General features: G+C 39.6%; 1 protein-coding gene across 1 annotated transcript in view; it reads left to right on the top strand.

Annotated features, from left to right (window-relative positions):
• Positions 1-17,567, top strand: part of EGF (epidermal growth factor) — a 125,800-nt gene that overhangs the window by 34,392 nt on the left and 73,841 nt on the right. Inside the window, 2 exon segments of the mRNA XM_052642306.1 lie at positions 159-328; positions 877-956. Coding sequence (XP_052498266.1) covers positions 159-328; positions 877-956 — 250 coding nt within the window.

Below are 17,567 nucleotides of genomic sequence, written 5' to 3'. Positions count from 1 at the left end.
GTGCACTGGTGTTGACATTCACTCACATAATGAACTGAAGGTCAGTTTTCTTTAGTATTGCTCAGATGAATGATCAATTGCTCTAAGTCTGCATTATCGGCAGTGCTGTTCACCGCTAATTTATACGATGTGATTTAACGTTGTCTCCATTCTGCCAGATGTTTAAAACAAAGCAGGTACCTCCAAGACACCAGAAGCAACTCCACAGCACCCGTCATGGCTCTTCACCTGGTTTTGTCCTGAATGCTCATGGTGAACAGTCAGCTGTCTCTTTGGCAGTGGTACCCACTTTCCTGGAGCATGGAATTATTTGGAGAGGCTCACTCAAGTGTGACTAAAGGAGAGGGGTGGAGCCAAAGAGGCTTTAAAAAGGAAAGAGGAGTCATACTTTTCAAAATGAGAAACCATGTTTGGGAAGGAATTGTATGTCCTTATTTCCTCAAGGGTCGTGGTTGGAACTTTCCACCAATTCTTCCCTAGTTTCCTTTTTCTCCCCTTGGCCCTGCAACTCTGCCTTGTCACAGTGAGGACAGCAGCAGGCCTCCAGTGCATGGCTGTTCAACTCTGTGAAATCTGTCATAAGGCTGTCAGATATTTCTTACAGCTTCCCCAAAACTCAAAGTAATCTTTCCCCTCAGGCTGCATTTGGATGCTGTCTTGAGTTGAAGGAGGAGCCAAAAGGCAACAGCAGAGCAACAGAGGAAAAGATACCCCAGAGCTGCAGGCCAACCTGAGTGGACACACTGAGAGTCAGACATACCTACCTTGCCCGGGGTTTTCTCGAGCAAAGTCAGCTGATTTTCTATTGAGAGTTCAAGCCCATCAACATCATGCTGCATTTCCTTGTCATTGTGTTGCTGGTGTTTTCAACTTTAGTTTTGTTAGCCTCTCAGCCCTGCCGCACTGGAACTGTCCTGAAGGCTCTCCCTCTGGAAATGGGAATTCTACTTGTGCAGGTAAGTAATCTAATCAAAAGGAGTTCACATCTTCCCAGAAACCCTTCTTTCGTTCCATCTTGTATACTTAGCACTTGTTTCCAATTTGTCTTTGGATGTGTATATTTGCTTCCTTTTTGTTTTCAATGCATGTTTATTTCCTTATTGGCTGTTAGGCCTGTAACATCCTATTGGCTGTTAGGACTAACTATAATAATTCAAACTATTCTTCTGTGTATGAGTGAATAGGTCTCATTTTTAACTAGTTGAACATAAACCTCTGTCTTGATTCTGATGTGATGAGTGATTAAATACTTAGTTGACCAGCTTTATATGGGAAACTGGGGAAACAGATGACTTTTTAAAAATTTTGAAACTGTCTCTAAGCCATAAAGAAAAAAACATCCTTTGAATAACTTTGTGTAGGAACTAAGAGGTTGCTAAAAACCAGTGAAAAATGAGGAGGGTACTGGGGACACATGTGATTCCTTCATTGTGAAAGTTAAGCTAAATTTCAGATTAAACCTCCTTGCATTCTCCCCCACAGCTGTTTCTGAAGCTCTGATGCAGCGCCAGTTTTAGTAACAGGTGCATTGTAACTTTGGGAACTGCTAAGAAATGATAATATGCCACAACCCCTCTCATATTAAATGGGCTCTTAATCAAGAGGAAGTGGGAATTCTACTGAATGCAAACTAGCAATCCTGAGTAAGAATTTATTTTAATCTTTGGTGGCTCTCCAACCTGTTGCTCAAATAGGGCAGTCATTTCCTTTCACTAAAGGGCATAAACTGCCCTGATATTCCTTTCTCGTCACTTTACCCTTTTGAGAAGAGGGCTGGCTCCCTAGAAGAGGTAGATCGAGGGAAACAGTAAATTTTCCAGGAGAGAAAGAGAAGCCTCTGGAAATTAGCACAAAATAATGGGAGTAAAGGGAAGAGTTCTGAGCCGAACGGCTGACATTGGGCTCCTGTCCTGGCTTCTGTCCTGGCTGTAAAGGAAATTACGGGGATGAGGAGGTCAAGGCTCTGTCACCAGGCAGCACTCACTGGAATGGGTGAGCAGAACCTAGGGTATTGGAAGGAAGGACTGAGTTCTAATTATCTCTGGGTCCCCAGCACCTGGAACATATCCACTGTCATAGTTTATACTCAGCAAATTCTTGCTGAATGAATGAGTATCCCTGACTTGATAATGCAAGTCCTAAACAATAAAAGCAAAAAAGGAATGACAGAGACTTTCCTGGAGGTCCAGTGGTTATTCTCTAAGCTTCTACTGCAGAGGCTGCAGGCTCAGGTTCCATCCCAAGTCTCATTGGGGAACTAAAATTCCACACGTTGTGCAGTGCAGCCAAAAAAAAAAAAGACGAAAAGCAAAAATAACCCCATGAGCCGGTGACTCGGCTGTTGGAGGCAGAGCTTTTGAGCACAGTTTTTGTCGAGTGGCCTGGACCCTCTTGGGTTGGGAGAGAGTAATTGGCAAGTGACCACAGCCAGGCATCTGCATGGGATGCAAAGAGAGAGTGGGAACCAGTCAAGAAGCAGGAACTGAGAGAGGAAAAAATAAGATGCAAATGAACTTCTGTACAGGGCTTTAGAGTCTCAAGGAACTCGCTGCTAACAAGGGAACCTACACCTCGCACTTCTCACTAGTGCCTGCTGGTGGCTCAAAAGTGCCTTCACTGGGGCTGGTTGAAGAAATAAGCCTGAAGCCCAGGATAGAGACAATGAGTTAGGACTGTGTCACAAAATTGAAGGAACCGAGGTTTTAGAGGCGAACAAACCTCATTTCAAATCTATGCTACCTAGTTAATACTGGAGCTATAGTGGAATATATTGTAATTCCCTGGTGGCTCAGTCAAGTAAAGGATCCATCTGCAATGCAGGAGGCTGCCTGCAGCACAGGTGACTGGAGTTTGATTCCTGGGTCTGGAAGATCCCCTGGAGAAGGAAATGGCAACCCATTGCAGTATTCTTGCCTGAAAAATCCCATGGACAGAGGAGCCTGTGGGCTGCAGTCCATGGGATCCCAACAGTCAGAATCGACTTAACAACTAAACCACAACTACATAGTGAAATATTGCTGAAAAATAATAATACCCCCTTTCAGAATTGTTGTGTGGATCCCATGGGATAATATGGGAAATGCACTTAACCACAGAGGCTGGCAGATTGTGCTTAACAAATATCCTCTTGGCTCCATATCTTGGCTAAATCTCTTAGATCAAATCATGTCACAAGATGCCTTATTTGAACACTGCAGTGACATGGCCCAGACCCCATGGAGGGTGGAATGCCTGGATGCCACTTTGTGACTCTGACTCTTTGCTCCCTCATTCCTTTCAAGTCAAAGGTTTAAAGCCTCTACTTGACACTCCGTGTCTTATGTTAGCCAATAACTGCCCTGGTCGCACCCTATGCCCATGCATTTCAGAGGATATTATTTCTCCTCTCTAAATAGATATGGTGCCATCATCTATTTTTCCTCTAATTAAATTCTACTTGCCTTATTCCTCACCCTTGGCATTGAGACAGACCACCTGTGGCCAGCCTGACTCAGGAGGAAGAATCCTTTGTGGTCTGATTCAGGTAACTTTATGCCATGTTGTCTTGAATGTGACTATGAGCCTGATAAACCAAGTGGTAAGACAGACATGGGTTTTCTTTTCATTTCTCCCCTCCCCCATGCCTCCTGCTGCTATTGCTTCTTTTTTTTTGTTTTTGTTTTTTAAATCACTGAGTATTCTGTTAGCTTCTGTTTGGGCTACACTACAAAAGGAGAGCAATAAGGAAAAGTGCTGTCGAGTAGCTTTTGAACTTTCAAGCCTATTTTCCTTGGAGGAGAAATAGCAATTGAAGAGGAACTTTCCCTGTTTGATGTCTCTGCCTGCATTATTTATATGAACTTTCCTGGTAAATAGAGTGGTGAAGAAATGCAGGCCAAACCTCAGCACTAGTCAGCCATCTGGGGGAGGTCACTTTTAGCAGTAAACAGTGAAATCACTGATTTCAGCACTGGCTAGGGTTTGGTCAGCTTCCCTGTCACTTGCAAACCAGAGTAATTCCATGATCAAAATCTGGTTTATTTTTTCAGCTAGAGTTATGCAAAAGCTTTTTCAAAAAAAAACCTAAGTGCTCAGAAATTACAGGAATGATCTCTTATGCATACCACATGAATAAAACCATCCCCTAAGTCCTCAGTGGTTCCCGGTCTTTGAAGGGGTAGTAGAGCTTAGTGGTGAAGTTGCTCAGTCATGTCCGACTCTTTGTGATCCCATGGACTGTAGCCCACCAGGCTCCTCCATCCATGGCATTTTCCAGGAAAGAATACTGGAGTGGGTTGCCATTTCCTTCTCTAGGGGATCTTCCCAACCCAGGGATCGAACCTGGGTCTCCCACATTGCTGGCAGATGCTTTACCATCTGAGCCACCAGGGAGCTTAGTGGTAAAGAGCTTCAGTTTTGGAGTCTGCTGGCCTGAGTTCAGATCCCAGTTCTGCTGCTTGTGAACTGTGTGTCTCATTGTCCTCCTTGTAAAATAAAGATAATTACCCCTTCCTCCCAGGACTGTTGTCAGGATTGTGTTAAAGCATTTGTTTTCAATTCTGGCTGCATGTTAGAACCACTAATAGGGTTAGCACCTGGACAATGTGAGTCAGAGACTTCTCTGGTGGTGGAATCTGGGCATTTTTTTAAATTACCCTCCCTTGGTGCTTCTAACAGGCATGATGGGCAGTTTGGGTTCAGGACCGCTCAGTTATCACATAACTGAGTAAAGTGCATAAAATGGAGCCTGGAATGTAATGAGCACTCAATTAGTCTCGTGTGCATGCATGCCAAGTCACTTCAGTTGTGTTCAACTCTTTGCGACCATATGCACTGCAGCCCACCAGGCTCCTCTGTCCATGAGATTCTCCAGGCAAGAATACTGGAGTAGGTTGCCATGCCCTCCTCCAGGGTATCTTCCCCACCCAGGGATCGAACCCACGTCTCTTGGGTCTCCTGCTTTGGCAGGCAGTTCTTTACCACCAGTGCTACCTAGGAAGCCCCTCCATAAATCTTAGCTTGTATTAATATTTTTATTACAGTTAACATTATTTTATTGGTGGTAATAGTAGTAGTATTCTCTAAAGCTCCAATACTTTGGCCACCTGATATGAAGAACCAGCTCATTGGTAAAGATCCTGATGCTGGGAAATATTGAGGGCAGAAGGAAAAGGGGATGACAGAGGATGAGATGGTTGGATGACATCACTGACTCAATGGACGTGAGTTTTAGCAAATTCTGGGAGATAGTGAAGGACAGGGAAGCCTGGCCTGCTGCAATCCATGGGGTTGCAAAGGATCAGACATGACTGAGCAACTGAACAATGACAACAATTTTATAGATGTGACTTAGTTTCTTCTATAATAATTAAGTTTCTTTTACACATGGAAAAATGCCATGTTGAAAAACCTGATAATAGTTTTATAACATTACAATTTGTATTCAAAATAATTTCAACATACATAGCTTGTATTTTGTGCTCAGAAGAAATGATTATTAAAAATATAAAACCATATCAAACTGGTTTGACTGAGTGCCTGCGTGGAGCTGCAGCTCCAGCATTTGTCTTTCTGTGACACCAACTGATAAAAAATTTCACTAAGTGCAAAGTAAGTCTGCTTGTTACATATCTTACCAGTGGTCATTTAAACAGTAGCAAAAACAAGCCACTACGTAATTAAATCTCTAATGTATTCTTTCCTATGTTTGGAGCCAATTTTTAAAATATTTGTAAAATTGTTGAGGGCATATAAAGAAATGATAAATTAGTTCTTTAAATGAATTTACATTTTGGAGCTTGTCGTGGTCTGTCCCTTTTATTTGACATTCAATTTAGAAGTTGGAAGGTGAGAAATATTTGCTTATTTGAGTAAAGCAAGTGCTTCCCAACAAAGGTAAATGGATCCGTAATTTGGCTTTAAATTCAGAATCTTACTTTATCATCTACAAATTTGCCTTCATGAAAATCTAGTGACATATTTCCTTGTATAGTATAAATGGCTGGGTTTTTTTTTTTTGTTTGTTTTACCTTCGTTAACCTCCAAACTCCCTTCCACTTTAAACAAGTTAAAATGTGAACTTATGCTCCCAATACAGTTTTATCTATCACTTACATTAGTTATATACACTATTATTATGAATATTATGAAACATGTAACATTTCTAACGTTTTCTTTCCACACAATAATGAAGCATCTTACAGTCTCTAACTGGTACACATCCTACTTGGGAGAGACTGTTTCAGAGAAGTAGTAGAATGATGGGATAAATGTTACATCCTTCTTTATTAGCTCAGCTCCTTTCACTTTAGCATGAAGAGAAAAGCAAAAGGATGGCTAATTATTTTCAAGTAAAGGGGGGTTTACAAAAAAGATCTTCACGACCAAGATAATCACAATAGTGTGATCACTCACCTAGTGTAACGTCAAGTGAGCCTTAGAAAGCATCACTTCGAACAAAGCTAGTGGAGGTGATGGAATTCCAGTTGAGCTATTTCAAATCCTGAAAGATGATGCTGTGAAAGTGCTGCACTCAATATGTCAGCAAACTTGAAAAACTCAGCAGTGGCCACAGGACTGGAAAAGGTCAGTTTTCATTCCAATGCCAAAGAAAGGCAATACCAAGGAATGCTCAAACCACCGCAAAGTTGCATTTGTCTCACACTCTAGTAAAGTAATGCTCAAAATTCTTCAAGCCAGGCTTCAGCAATACATGAACCATGAACTTCCTGATGTTCAAGCTGGTTTTAGAAAAGGCAGAGGAACCAGAGATCAAATTGCCAACATCTGCTGGATCATCGAAAAAGCAAGAGAGTTCCAGAAAAACATCTATTTCTGCTTTCTTGACTATGCCAAAGCCTTTGACTGTGTGGATCACAATAAACTGTGGAAAATTCTGGAAGAGATGGGAATACCAGACCACCTGATCTGCCTCTTGAGAAACCTATATGCAGGCCAGGAAGCAACAGTTAGAACTGGACATGGAACAACAGACTGGTTCCAAATAGGAATAGGAGTATATCAAGGCTGTGTATTGTCACCCTGCTTATTTAACTTATATGCAGAGTACATCATGAGAAACGCTGGGCTGGAAGAAGCATAAGCTGGAATCAAGATTGCCGGGAGAAATTTCAGTAACCTCAGATATGCAGATGACACCACCCTTATGGCAGAAAGTGAAGAGGAACTAAAGAGCCTCTTGATGAAAGTGAAAGAGGAGAGTGAAAAAGTTGGCTTAAAGCTCAACATTCAGAAAACTAAGATCATGGCATCTGGTCCCATCACTTCACTTCATGGGAAATAGATGGGGAAACAGTGGAAATAGTGGCAGACTATTTTTGGAGGGCTCCAAATTCACTGCAGATGGTGACTGCAGCCATGAAATTAAAAGACGCTTACTCCTTGGAAGGAAAATTATGACCAACCTAGATAGCATATTCAGAAGCAGAGACATTACTTTACCAACGAAGGTCCATCTAGTCAAGGCTATGGTTTTTCCAGTGGTCATGTATGGATGTGAGAGTTGGACTGTGAAGAAAGCTGAGTGCTAAAGAATTGATGCTTTTGAAGTGTGGTGTTGGAGAAGACTCTTGAGAGTCCCTTGGACTGCAAGGAGATCCAGTCAGTCCATTCTAAAGGAGATCAGTCCTGGGTGTTCTTTGGAAGGACTGATGCTAAAGCTGAAACTCCAATACTTTGGCCACCTCATGCGAAGAATTGACTCATTGGAAAAGACTCTGATGCTGGGAGGGATTGGGGGCAGGAGGAGAAGGGGACGACAGAGGATGAGATGGCTGGATAGCATCACCGACTCGATGGACATGAGTTTGAGTGAACTCCGGGAGTTGGTGATGGACAGGGAGGCCTGGTGTGCTGCAATTCATGGGGTCGCAGAGAGTAGGACATGACTGAGTGACTGAACTGAACTGAACTTACATATTGTCTCTCAATCCAGACAGTTAAAAAATCAAATATAACACCTCAGATGAAAGGAAACAAAAATTCCTTAACTGGAAAATAAGTCTTCTAAAATCTGTTCAACATTCTTAATATTTTAGTCACTTTGATTGTAGTGGAGAAAAATTGGAGAAGAAACTAGTAACCTTCCAATATATGTAAACTGCCTAATCTATTTCAGCAGTTATTTTAATGAAGCAGTTTTGTTTGTTGTGAACAAAAAAAGACTCAACAACTAGTGTGAATAGCTAGAGAACTTACAATGTACTTTTCTTCAAGGAATTCCTCAATGTTTTTCAAGACACTCTCAAATTCCATAAAACAGCTTAGTGTTGGAGTAATAACTCCAAATTTGAGAAATCCTAGAGAGTTGAACACGACTAAGCGACTTCACTTTGACTTTTCACTTTCATGCATTGGAGAAGGCAATGCCACCCCACTCCAGTACTCTTGCCCAGAAAATCCCATGGATGGAGGAGCCTGGTAGGCTGCAGTCCATGGGGTCGCTGAGGGTCGGACACGACTGACCGACTTCACTTTGACTTTTCACTTTCATGCATTGGAGAGGGAAATGGCAACCCACTCCAGTGTTCTTGCCTGGAAAATCCCAAGGATGGGGGTGCCTGGTGGGCTGCCGTCTATGGGGTCACAGAGTTGGACACGAGTGAAGTGACTTAGCAGTAGCAGTAGCAGAGCTAGGGTGGAGAAGGCAAAGGCACCCCACTCCAGTACTCTTGCCTGGAAAATCCCATGGATGGAGGAGCCTGGTAGGCTGCAGTCCATGGGGTCGCTAAGAGTCAGACATGACTGAGTGACTTCACTTTGACTTTTCACTTTCATGCATTGGAGAAGGAAATGGTAACCCACTCCAGTGTTCTTGCCTAGAGAATCCCAGGAATGGGGGAGCCCAGTGGGCTGCCATCTATGGGGTCGCACAGAGTCGGACATGACTGAAGCGACTTAGCAGCAGCAGAGCAAGGGAATAAAATATGAGCTTCATTATGCTGTAGTTTCTATGTTAAAATTAACTTTAAGAAAGAACAAGGAACAAAAATAACAGCAACAACAAAACCTTGACCGTCAGAGCATGATTGTCCCCACTGTCTATTTATTTCTTGCCTATAGGTCAGTACTTTCATCCAGAATGCTAATACTACTCACCATGAAAGCAGTATTACCTGGATATTAGGTGAACCAGGAATGAAGATTTATTTTGTAGAGATTCTTTTTTAACAATAATGTTAATAAATATTGGCTTTGTATATTATCACTCCAGGCATGTTCCCAGCTGTCCCAGTTGTTGGGATCCATGACAAGAAGATGACTGAGATCTGGGCCTGGAAGGATAAGTTATGTTCTTGTCAGGTGAGAAGAAGAAAAAATTACTTTAAATAGAAGTGAACTTTATATTTCTTGAAAGGTCTTACTGTATCAGAAAATATTTTATTTTGTATGGCCAATGTTACTAACTTCTGCAGGCAGTTGTAGACAAAAACATACAACTATGTTTTTCTTTTGGAGATCTTTCTCCTTAACATCATCCTTCAGAGCTTTCCTTTGATGCTGGAAATTAGTTAATGTGCAGAAATTTCAGTCTCTTTAGCTAAATACAAGGCAGGAATGTCTGTTTTCATCACCTCTTGACCTTTCTGAGTCTGGAGTTTGAGTTGGTGTATGCACCTGTCTTCACTTATGACCTTGATTTTGGGATTCTCCCAAGCCTAGCCGTGCTTATGTCACTCAGTGTCTGGATTTTCCAGGATACTTAGTACCCTGGAGTTTATGTGAGTGTGACAGTGATTCATGGTGTGCACGGATTCATTTGCTAAGCCCCATCCAGTGTAGAATAGATGAAGGCTTTCAGAGGAACACATTACCTGCTTCCTCACTTCAGAGCTGCCTATCAGGGTGCTATGGACCAGCTTTGTGTGTAGTGAGTAGATCTCATTCATGAGGTGGCTCTTTTTGTGGATGCTTGGTAGCTAGGATACAGACAGCTAGGATACAGACATCAGAGCAGCTGTCTTATTCTTTAGCACCTGGTTTGTCAGTTGAGAAATAGTATTTTATTTCATTCATTTCAATGCTTTTCTGGTTAAACTTTCAGAAGCTTGAAGAATCATCTTTCTTCTTCTATAAACTATCCTTGAATAAATAGGTCAAAGATGGAAGGTTCTTGAAACTCAACACTGTCATAATGTATGGCTGCTGACACCAATCCTCTACATTTTGGGTCCTTCCCTAATGAGGTTTCAAAACATGCCCAGAGGTAGAACCTACTAGGTATATTTTGGTGTTTCTTTCCTTCCCTCTGAAGCCTACAATTATTCTGTTTACTATAGGAGCTTAATTTTTTCTTGGTTTGCAAGGAAATTGCAAAGGTTACTATCATTAATGGTAATTTACCCAGTGTGTGGAAATGTATATTTTTTAAGATTCAACCAACATTGTTGAGAATTTTAAAAGTGCTAAGTGGATTACAAGTTATTATGTTTTGGAAAACATATTTGAAACAAATTCTGAAACTTTTATATTTCTTGGCTATTCTAATGAACCATGGCAAAAATTTCATGTAAGAGGGGAAAAAAAATAAGGTATGTGAAGAAAACTTTTCATTGTGAGCCTCAGTGCATTTAAGAACCACCCAACAAAGTTCATGAAGGATAATAGGAGATTGTCTTCCAACATCAAGGTGTTATCTTCTGCAACAGAAAGCTAAACAGAAGCACCTTCTGCATGGATATTCCTCTTTAATGCAGATTATGTTGACACATGTGAAATGACCAGGGTTTTGCTACTAAAGAGACAGGATAAAGTGCCATTTTCAAACAGAGGATATATTTTAGACAGAGTGAATTTTGGTTGGTGCTTTACACAAGTGGATTGATTTTGTCCTGGGAAAACCTGGAGCTGTTTCAGACAGGTGGTGGTTCCTGTGTCCCACTTGCTTATCACTTTGCATTGTGTGAAGGAATCCTCTCATGGCTGGTCAGTGCACCCTGCCTGGCAGGTCCAGCTAGGCCTCAACTCCTAAAATGGATAAGGTCCAATTATATAGTTGATATGAGATGTTAATACTTAGCTCACAGGATTGTTGTGAAGACTAAATAAATTTGTGTAAGGTGCTTAGAATCTTGCCAGACACACAGTGTGTTCCCACTAAATATTATCTATTATCCTATCAAACACAGTAAGATAAAGCATATTAGAAACACCTTTGCTTTGTGTAAGTTTTCTAATACCTATTTCTTCAGATTTTCAACAATTCTTAGAGAAATGTGAAGTTTGTTTCTTGGCATGAGCCAGGTTCTAGCAATCATCTTATCCTGGATGTTCTCTGGTAGAATATGAACAATGGAAGTGGTAACTTAGGAAATAACTAAATTTCAACACTTCTTATTTTCTTTTTGTTTTTGTCAGTCTAGAAACACTCAGAATGTAGTACCTATAGGCAAATAATTGTTCAACCTTTTGATGTGGGGAATATTGTTGTAAAGGTGGGAGGAGAAGGTAATTGTGTTAGTTATAAATAAGACCAATATCAAATTTTTAACCTTTAATAAATTTTTACAGATTTAATCAATCAGTTAATTTTGTAGACTTATTTAAAAGAGTTGAGCTTTTTTTGTCTTTTGGGGGAGGTTGTTTGTTTTAGGTTATTATTTTATTTTCTTTATCAGAGCTCATAATGACACATTATTGATTTGGTATTTGAAGTTTAGAGAAGCAAAGAGAGGAAACCTTTCATAGAAAATAAGGGTTAAGATGGATAATATCTATTTATGATTTACCACAAGCTTAGGCTTCTTTTTTTTTTAAATTTTACTTTATTTTACTTTACAATACTGTATTGGTTTTGCCATACATTGACATGAATCCGCCACGGGTGTACATGAGTTCCCAATCCTGAACCCCTCTCCCACCTCCCACTTCATATCATTTCTCTGGGTTATCCCAGTGCACCAGCCCCAAGCATCCTGTATCCTGTATCAAACATAGACTGGCAATTCATTTCTTACATGATAGCATACATGTTTCAAGGCCATTCTCCCAAATCATCCCACCCTCTCCCTCTCCCACAGAGTCCAAAAGTCTGTTCTATACATCTGTGTCTCTTTTGCTGTCTCACATACAGGGTTATCATTACCATCTTTCTAAATTCCATATATATGTGTTAGTATACTGTATTGCTGTTTTTCTTTCTGGCTTACTTCACTCTGTATAATTGGCTCCAGTTTCATCCACTTCATTACAACTGATTCAAGTGTATTCTTTTTAATGGCTGAGTAATACTCCATTGTGTATATGTACCACAGCTTTCTTACCCATTCGTCTGCTGATGGACCTCTAGGTTGCTTCCATGTCCTGGCTATTATAGACAGTGCTGTGATGAACACTGGGGTACACGTGTCTCTTTCAATTCTGGTTTCCTCGGTGTATATGCAAAGCAGTGGGAGTGCTGGGTCATAAGGCAGTTCTATTTCCAGTTTTTAAAGGAATCTCCACACTGTTCTCCATAGTGGCTGTACTAGTTTGCATTCTCACCAACAGTGTAAGAGGGTTCCCTTTTCTCCACACCATCTCCAGCATTTATTGCTTGTAGACTTTTGGATCGCAGCCATTCTGACTGGTGTGAAGTGGTACCTCATTGTCGTTTTGATTTGCATTTCTCTGATAATGAATGATGTTGAGCATCTTTCCATGTGTTTGTTAGCCATCCTTATGTCTTCTTTGGAGAAATGTCTGTTTAGTTCTTTGGCCATTTTTTGATTGGGTAATTTATTTTTCTGGAATTGAGCCGCAGGAGTTGCTTGTATATTTTTGAGATTAGTTGTTTGTCAGTTACTTTATTTGCTATTATTTTCTGCCATTCAGAAGGCTGTCTTTTCACCTTGCTTATAGTTTCCTTTGTTGTGCAGAAGCTTTTAATTTTAATTAGATCCCATTTGTTTATTTTTGCTTTTATTTCCAGTATTCTGGGAGGTGGATCATAGAGGATTCTGCTGTGATTTATGTTGGAGAGTGTTTTGCCTACGTTCGCCTCTAGGAGTTTTATAGTTTCTGGTCTTATGTTTAGATCTTTAATCCATTTTGAGTTTATTTTTGTGTATGGTGTTAGAAAGTGATCTAGTTTCATTGTTTTACAAGTGGTTTACCAGTTTTCCCAGCACCACTTGTTAAAGAGATTGTCTTTATTTATTTTTATTTTTTTCCCCCTCAGGCTATTTTTTATTATTTATTTTATTTTTTAAAAATTTTAATTTTTACTTTCTTTTACTTTACAATACTGTATTGGTTTTGCCATACATTGACATGAATCCACCACGGGTGTACATGCGATCCCAAACATGAACCCCCCTCCCACCTCCCTCCCCACAACATCCCTCTGGTTCATCCCCGTGCACCAGTCCCAAGCATGCTGTATCCTGCATCGGACACAGACTGGTGATTCGATTCTTACATGATAGTATACATGTTTCAATGCCATTCTCCCAAATCATCCCACCCTCTCCCTCTCCCTCTGAGTCCAAAAGTCTGCTATACACATCTGTGTCTTTTTTGCTGTCTTGCATACAGGGTCATCATTGCCATCTTTTTAAATTCCATATATATGTGTTAGTATACTGTATTGGTGCTTTTCTTTCTGGCTTACTTCGCTCTGTATAATCAGCTCCAGTTTCATCCATCTCATCAGAACTGATTCAGATGTATTCTTTTTAACAGCTGAGTAATACTCCATTGTGTATATGTACCACAGCTTTCTTATCCATTCATCTGCTGATGGACATCTAGGTTGTTTCCATGTCCTGGCTATTATAAACAGTGCTGTGATGAACATTGGGGTACATGTGTCTCTTTCAATTCTGATTTCCTCGGTGTGTATGCCCAGCAGTGGGATTGCTGGGTCATATGGCAGTTCTATTTGCAATTTTTTAAGGAATCTCCACACTGTTTTCCCTAGTGGTTGTACTAGTTTGCATTCCCACCAACAGTGTAGGAGGGTTCCCTTTTCTCCACACCATCTCCAGCATTTATTGCTTGCAGATTTTTGGATCGCAGACATTCTGACTGGTGTGAAGTGGTACCTCATTGTGGTTTTGATTTTCATTTCTCTAATAATGAGTGATGTTGAGCATCTTTTCATGTGTTTGTTAGCCATCCGTATGTCTTCTTTGGAGAAATGTCTATTTCGTTCTTTGGCCCATTTTTTGATTGGGTCGTTTATTTTTCTGGAATTAAGCTGCATAAGTTGCTTGTATATTTTTGAGATTAGTTATCTGTCAGTTGTTTCATTTGCTATTATTTTCTCCCATTCAGAAGGCTGCTTTTCACCTTGTTTATATTTTCCTTTGTTGTGCAGAAGCTTTTAATTTTAATTAGATCCCATTTGTTTATTTTTGCTTTTATTTCCAGAATTCTGGGAGGTGGATCATAGAGGATCCTGCTGTGATTTATGTCGGAGAGTGTTTTGCCTATGTTCTCCTCTAGGAGTTTTATAGTTTCTGGTCTTATGTTTAGATCTTTAATCCATTTTGAGTTTATTTTCATGTGCGGTGTTAGAAAGTGATCTAGTTTCATTCTTTTACAAGTGGTTTACCAGTTTTCCCAGCACCACTTGTTAAAGAGATTGTCTTTAATCCATTGTATATTCTTGCCTCCTTTGTTGAAGATAAGGTGTCCATAGGTGTGTGGATTTATCTCTGGGCTTTCTATTTTGTTCCATTGATCTATATTTCTGTCTTTGTGCCAGTACCATACTGTCTTGATGACTGTGGCTTTGTAATAGAGCCTGAAGTCAGGCACGTTGATTCCTCCAGTTCCATTCTTCTTTCTCAAGATTGCTTTGGCTATTGGAGGTTTTTTGTATTTCCATACAAACTGTGAAATTATTTGTTCTAGCCCTGTGAAAAATACCGCTGGTAGCTTGATAGGGATTGCATTGAATCTGTAGATTGCTTTGGGTAGTATACTCATTTTCACCATATTGATTCTTCCGATCCATGAACATGGTATATTTCTCCATCTATTAGTGTCCTCTTTGATTTCTTTCATCAGTGTTTTATAGTTTTCTATATATTGGTCTTTAGTTTCTTTAGGTAGGTATATTCCTAAGTATTTTATTCTTTTCGTTGTAATGGTGAATGGAATTGTTTCCTTAATTTCTTTTTCTACTTTCTCATTATTAGTGTATAGGAATGCAAGGGATTTCTGTGTGTTGACTAGTAACTTTCTGGTGGAGTCTTTAGGGTTTTCTATGTAGAGGATCATGTCATCTGCAAACAGTGAGAGTTTTACTTCTTCTTTTCCAATTTGGATTCTTTTTATTTCTTTTTCTGCTCTGATTGCTGTGGCCAAAACTTCCAGAACTATGTTGAATAGTAGCAGTGAAAGTGGGCACCCTTGTCTTGTTCCTGACTTTAGGGGAAATGCTTTCAATTTTTCACCATTGAGGATAATGTTTGCTGTGGGTTTGTCATATATAGCTTTTATTATGTTGAGGTATGTTCCTTCTATTCTTACTTTCTGGAGGGTTTTTTTTTTTTTTTATCATAAATGGATGTTGAATTTTGTCAAAGGCCTTCTCTGCATCTATTGAGATAATCATATGGTTTTTATTTTTCAATTTGTTAATGTGGTGAATTATATTGTTTGATTTGCAGATATTAAAGAATCCTTGCATCCCTGGGATAAAGCCCACTTGGTCATGGTGTATGATCTTTTTAATGTGTTGTTGGATTCTGATTGCTAGAATTTTGTTAAGGATTTTTGCATCTATCTTCATCAGTGATATTGGCCTGTAGTTTTCTTTTTTTGTGGCGTCTTTGTCAGGTTTTGGTATTAGGGTGATGGTGGCCTCATAGAATGAGTTTGGAAGTTTACCTTCCTCTGCAATTTTCTGGAAGAGTTTGAGGAGGATAGGTGTTAGCTCTTCTCTAAGTTTTTGGTAGAATTCAGCTGTGAAGCCGTCTGGTCCTGGGCTTTTGTTTGCTGGAAGATTTCTGATTACAGTTTCAATTTCCGTGCTTGTGATGGGTCTGTTAAGATTTCCTATTTCTTCCTGGTTCAGTTTTGGAAAGTTGTACCTTTCTAAGAATTTGTCCATTTCTTTCAAGTTGTCCATTTTATTGGCATATAATTGCTGATAGTAGTCTCTTATGATCCTTCTTATTTCTGTGTTGTCTGTTGTGATCTCTCTATTTTCATTTCTAATTTTATTGATTTGATTTTTTTCCCTTTGTTTCTTGATGAGTCTGGCTAATGGTTTGTCAATTTTATTTATCCTTTCAAAGAACCAGCTTTTGGCTTTGTTGATTTTTGCTATGGTCTCTTTTGTTTCTTTTGCATTTATTTCTGCCCTAATTTTTAAGATTTCTTTCCTTGTACTAACCCTGGGGTTCTCCATTTCTTCCTTTTCTAGTTGCTTTAGGTGTAGAGTTAGGTTATTTATTTGACTTTTTTCTTGTTTCTTGAGGTATGCCTGTATTGGTATGAATTTTCCCCTTAGCACTGCTTTTATAGTGTCCCACAGGTTTTGGATTGTTGTGTTTTCATTTTCATTCATTTCTATGCATATTTTGATTTCTTTTTTGATTTCTTCTGTGATTTGTTGGTTATTCAGAAGCATGTTGTTCAGCCTCCATATGTTGGCATTTTTAATAGTTTTTCTTCTGTGATTGAGATCTAATCTTAATGCATTATGGTCAGAAAAGATGCTTGGAATGATTTCAATTTTTTTGAATTTATCAAGGCTAGATTTATGGCCCAGGATGTGATCTATCCTGGAGAAGGTTCCGTGAGCACTTGAGAAAAAGGTGAAATTCATTGTTTTGGGGTGAAATGTCCTATAGATACCAATTAGGTCTAACTGGTCTATTGTATCAATTAAAATTTGTGTTTCTTTGTTAATTTTCTGTTTAGTTGATCTGTCCGTAGGTGTGAGTAGGGTATTAAAATCTCCCACTATTATTGTGTTATTGTTAATTTCCCCTTTCATACTTGTTAGCATTTGTCTTACATATTTCAGTGCTCCTATGTTGGGTGCATATATATTTATAATTGTTATATCTTCTTCTTGGATTGATCCTTTGATCATTATGTAGTGGCCTTCTTTGTCTCTTTTCACAGCCTTTGTTTTAAAGTCTAATTTATCTGATATGAGTATTGCTACTCCTGCTTTCTTTTGGTCTCTACTTGCATGGAATATCTTTGTCCAGCCCTTCACTTTCAGTCTGTATGTATCTCTTGTTTTGAGGTGGGTCTCTTGTAGACAATATATATAGGGGTCTTGTTTTTGTATCCATTCAGCCAGTCTTTGTCTTTTGGTTGGGGCATTCAACCCACTTATGTTTAAGGTAATTATTGATAAGTATGATCCCGTTGCCATTTACTTTATTCTTTTGGGTTCAGGTTTATACACCCTTTTTGTGTTTCCTGTCTAGAGAATATCCTTTAGGATTTGTTGAAGAGCTGGTTTGGTGGTGCTGAATTCTCTCACCTTTTGCTTGTCTGTAAAGCTTTTGATTTCTCCTTCATATTTGAATGAGATCCTTGCTGGGTACAGTAATCTGGGCTGTAGGTTATTTTCTTTAATCATTTTAAGTATGTCTTGCCATTCTCTCCTGGCCTGAAGA

This window comes from Budorcas taxicolor, chromosome 6, assembly GCF_023091745.1.
Source record: "Budorcas taxicolor isolate Tak-1 chromosome 6, Takin1.1, whole genome shotgun sequence".
In the NCBI taxonomy this organism is placed as follows: Eukaryota; Metazoa; Chordata; class Mammalia; order Artiodactyla; family Bovidae; genus Budorcas; species Budorcas taxicolor.
This window is presented reverse-complemented; position numbering and strand designations above follow the sequence as displayed.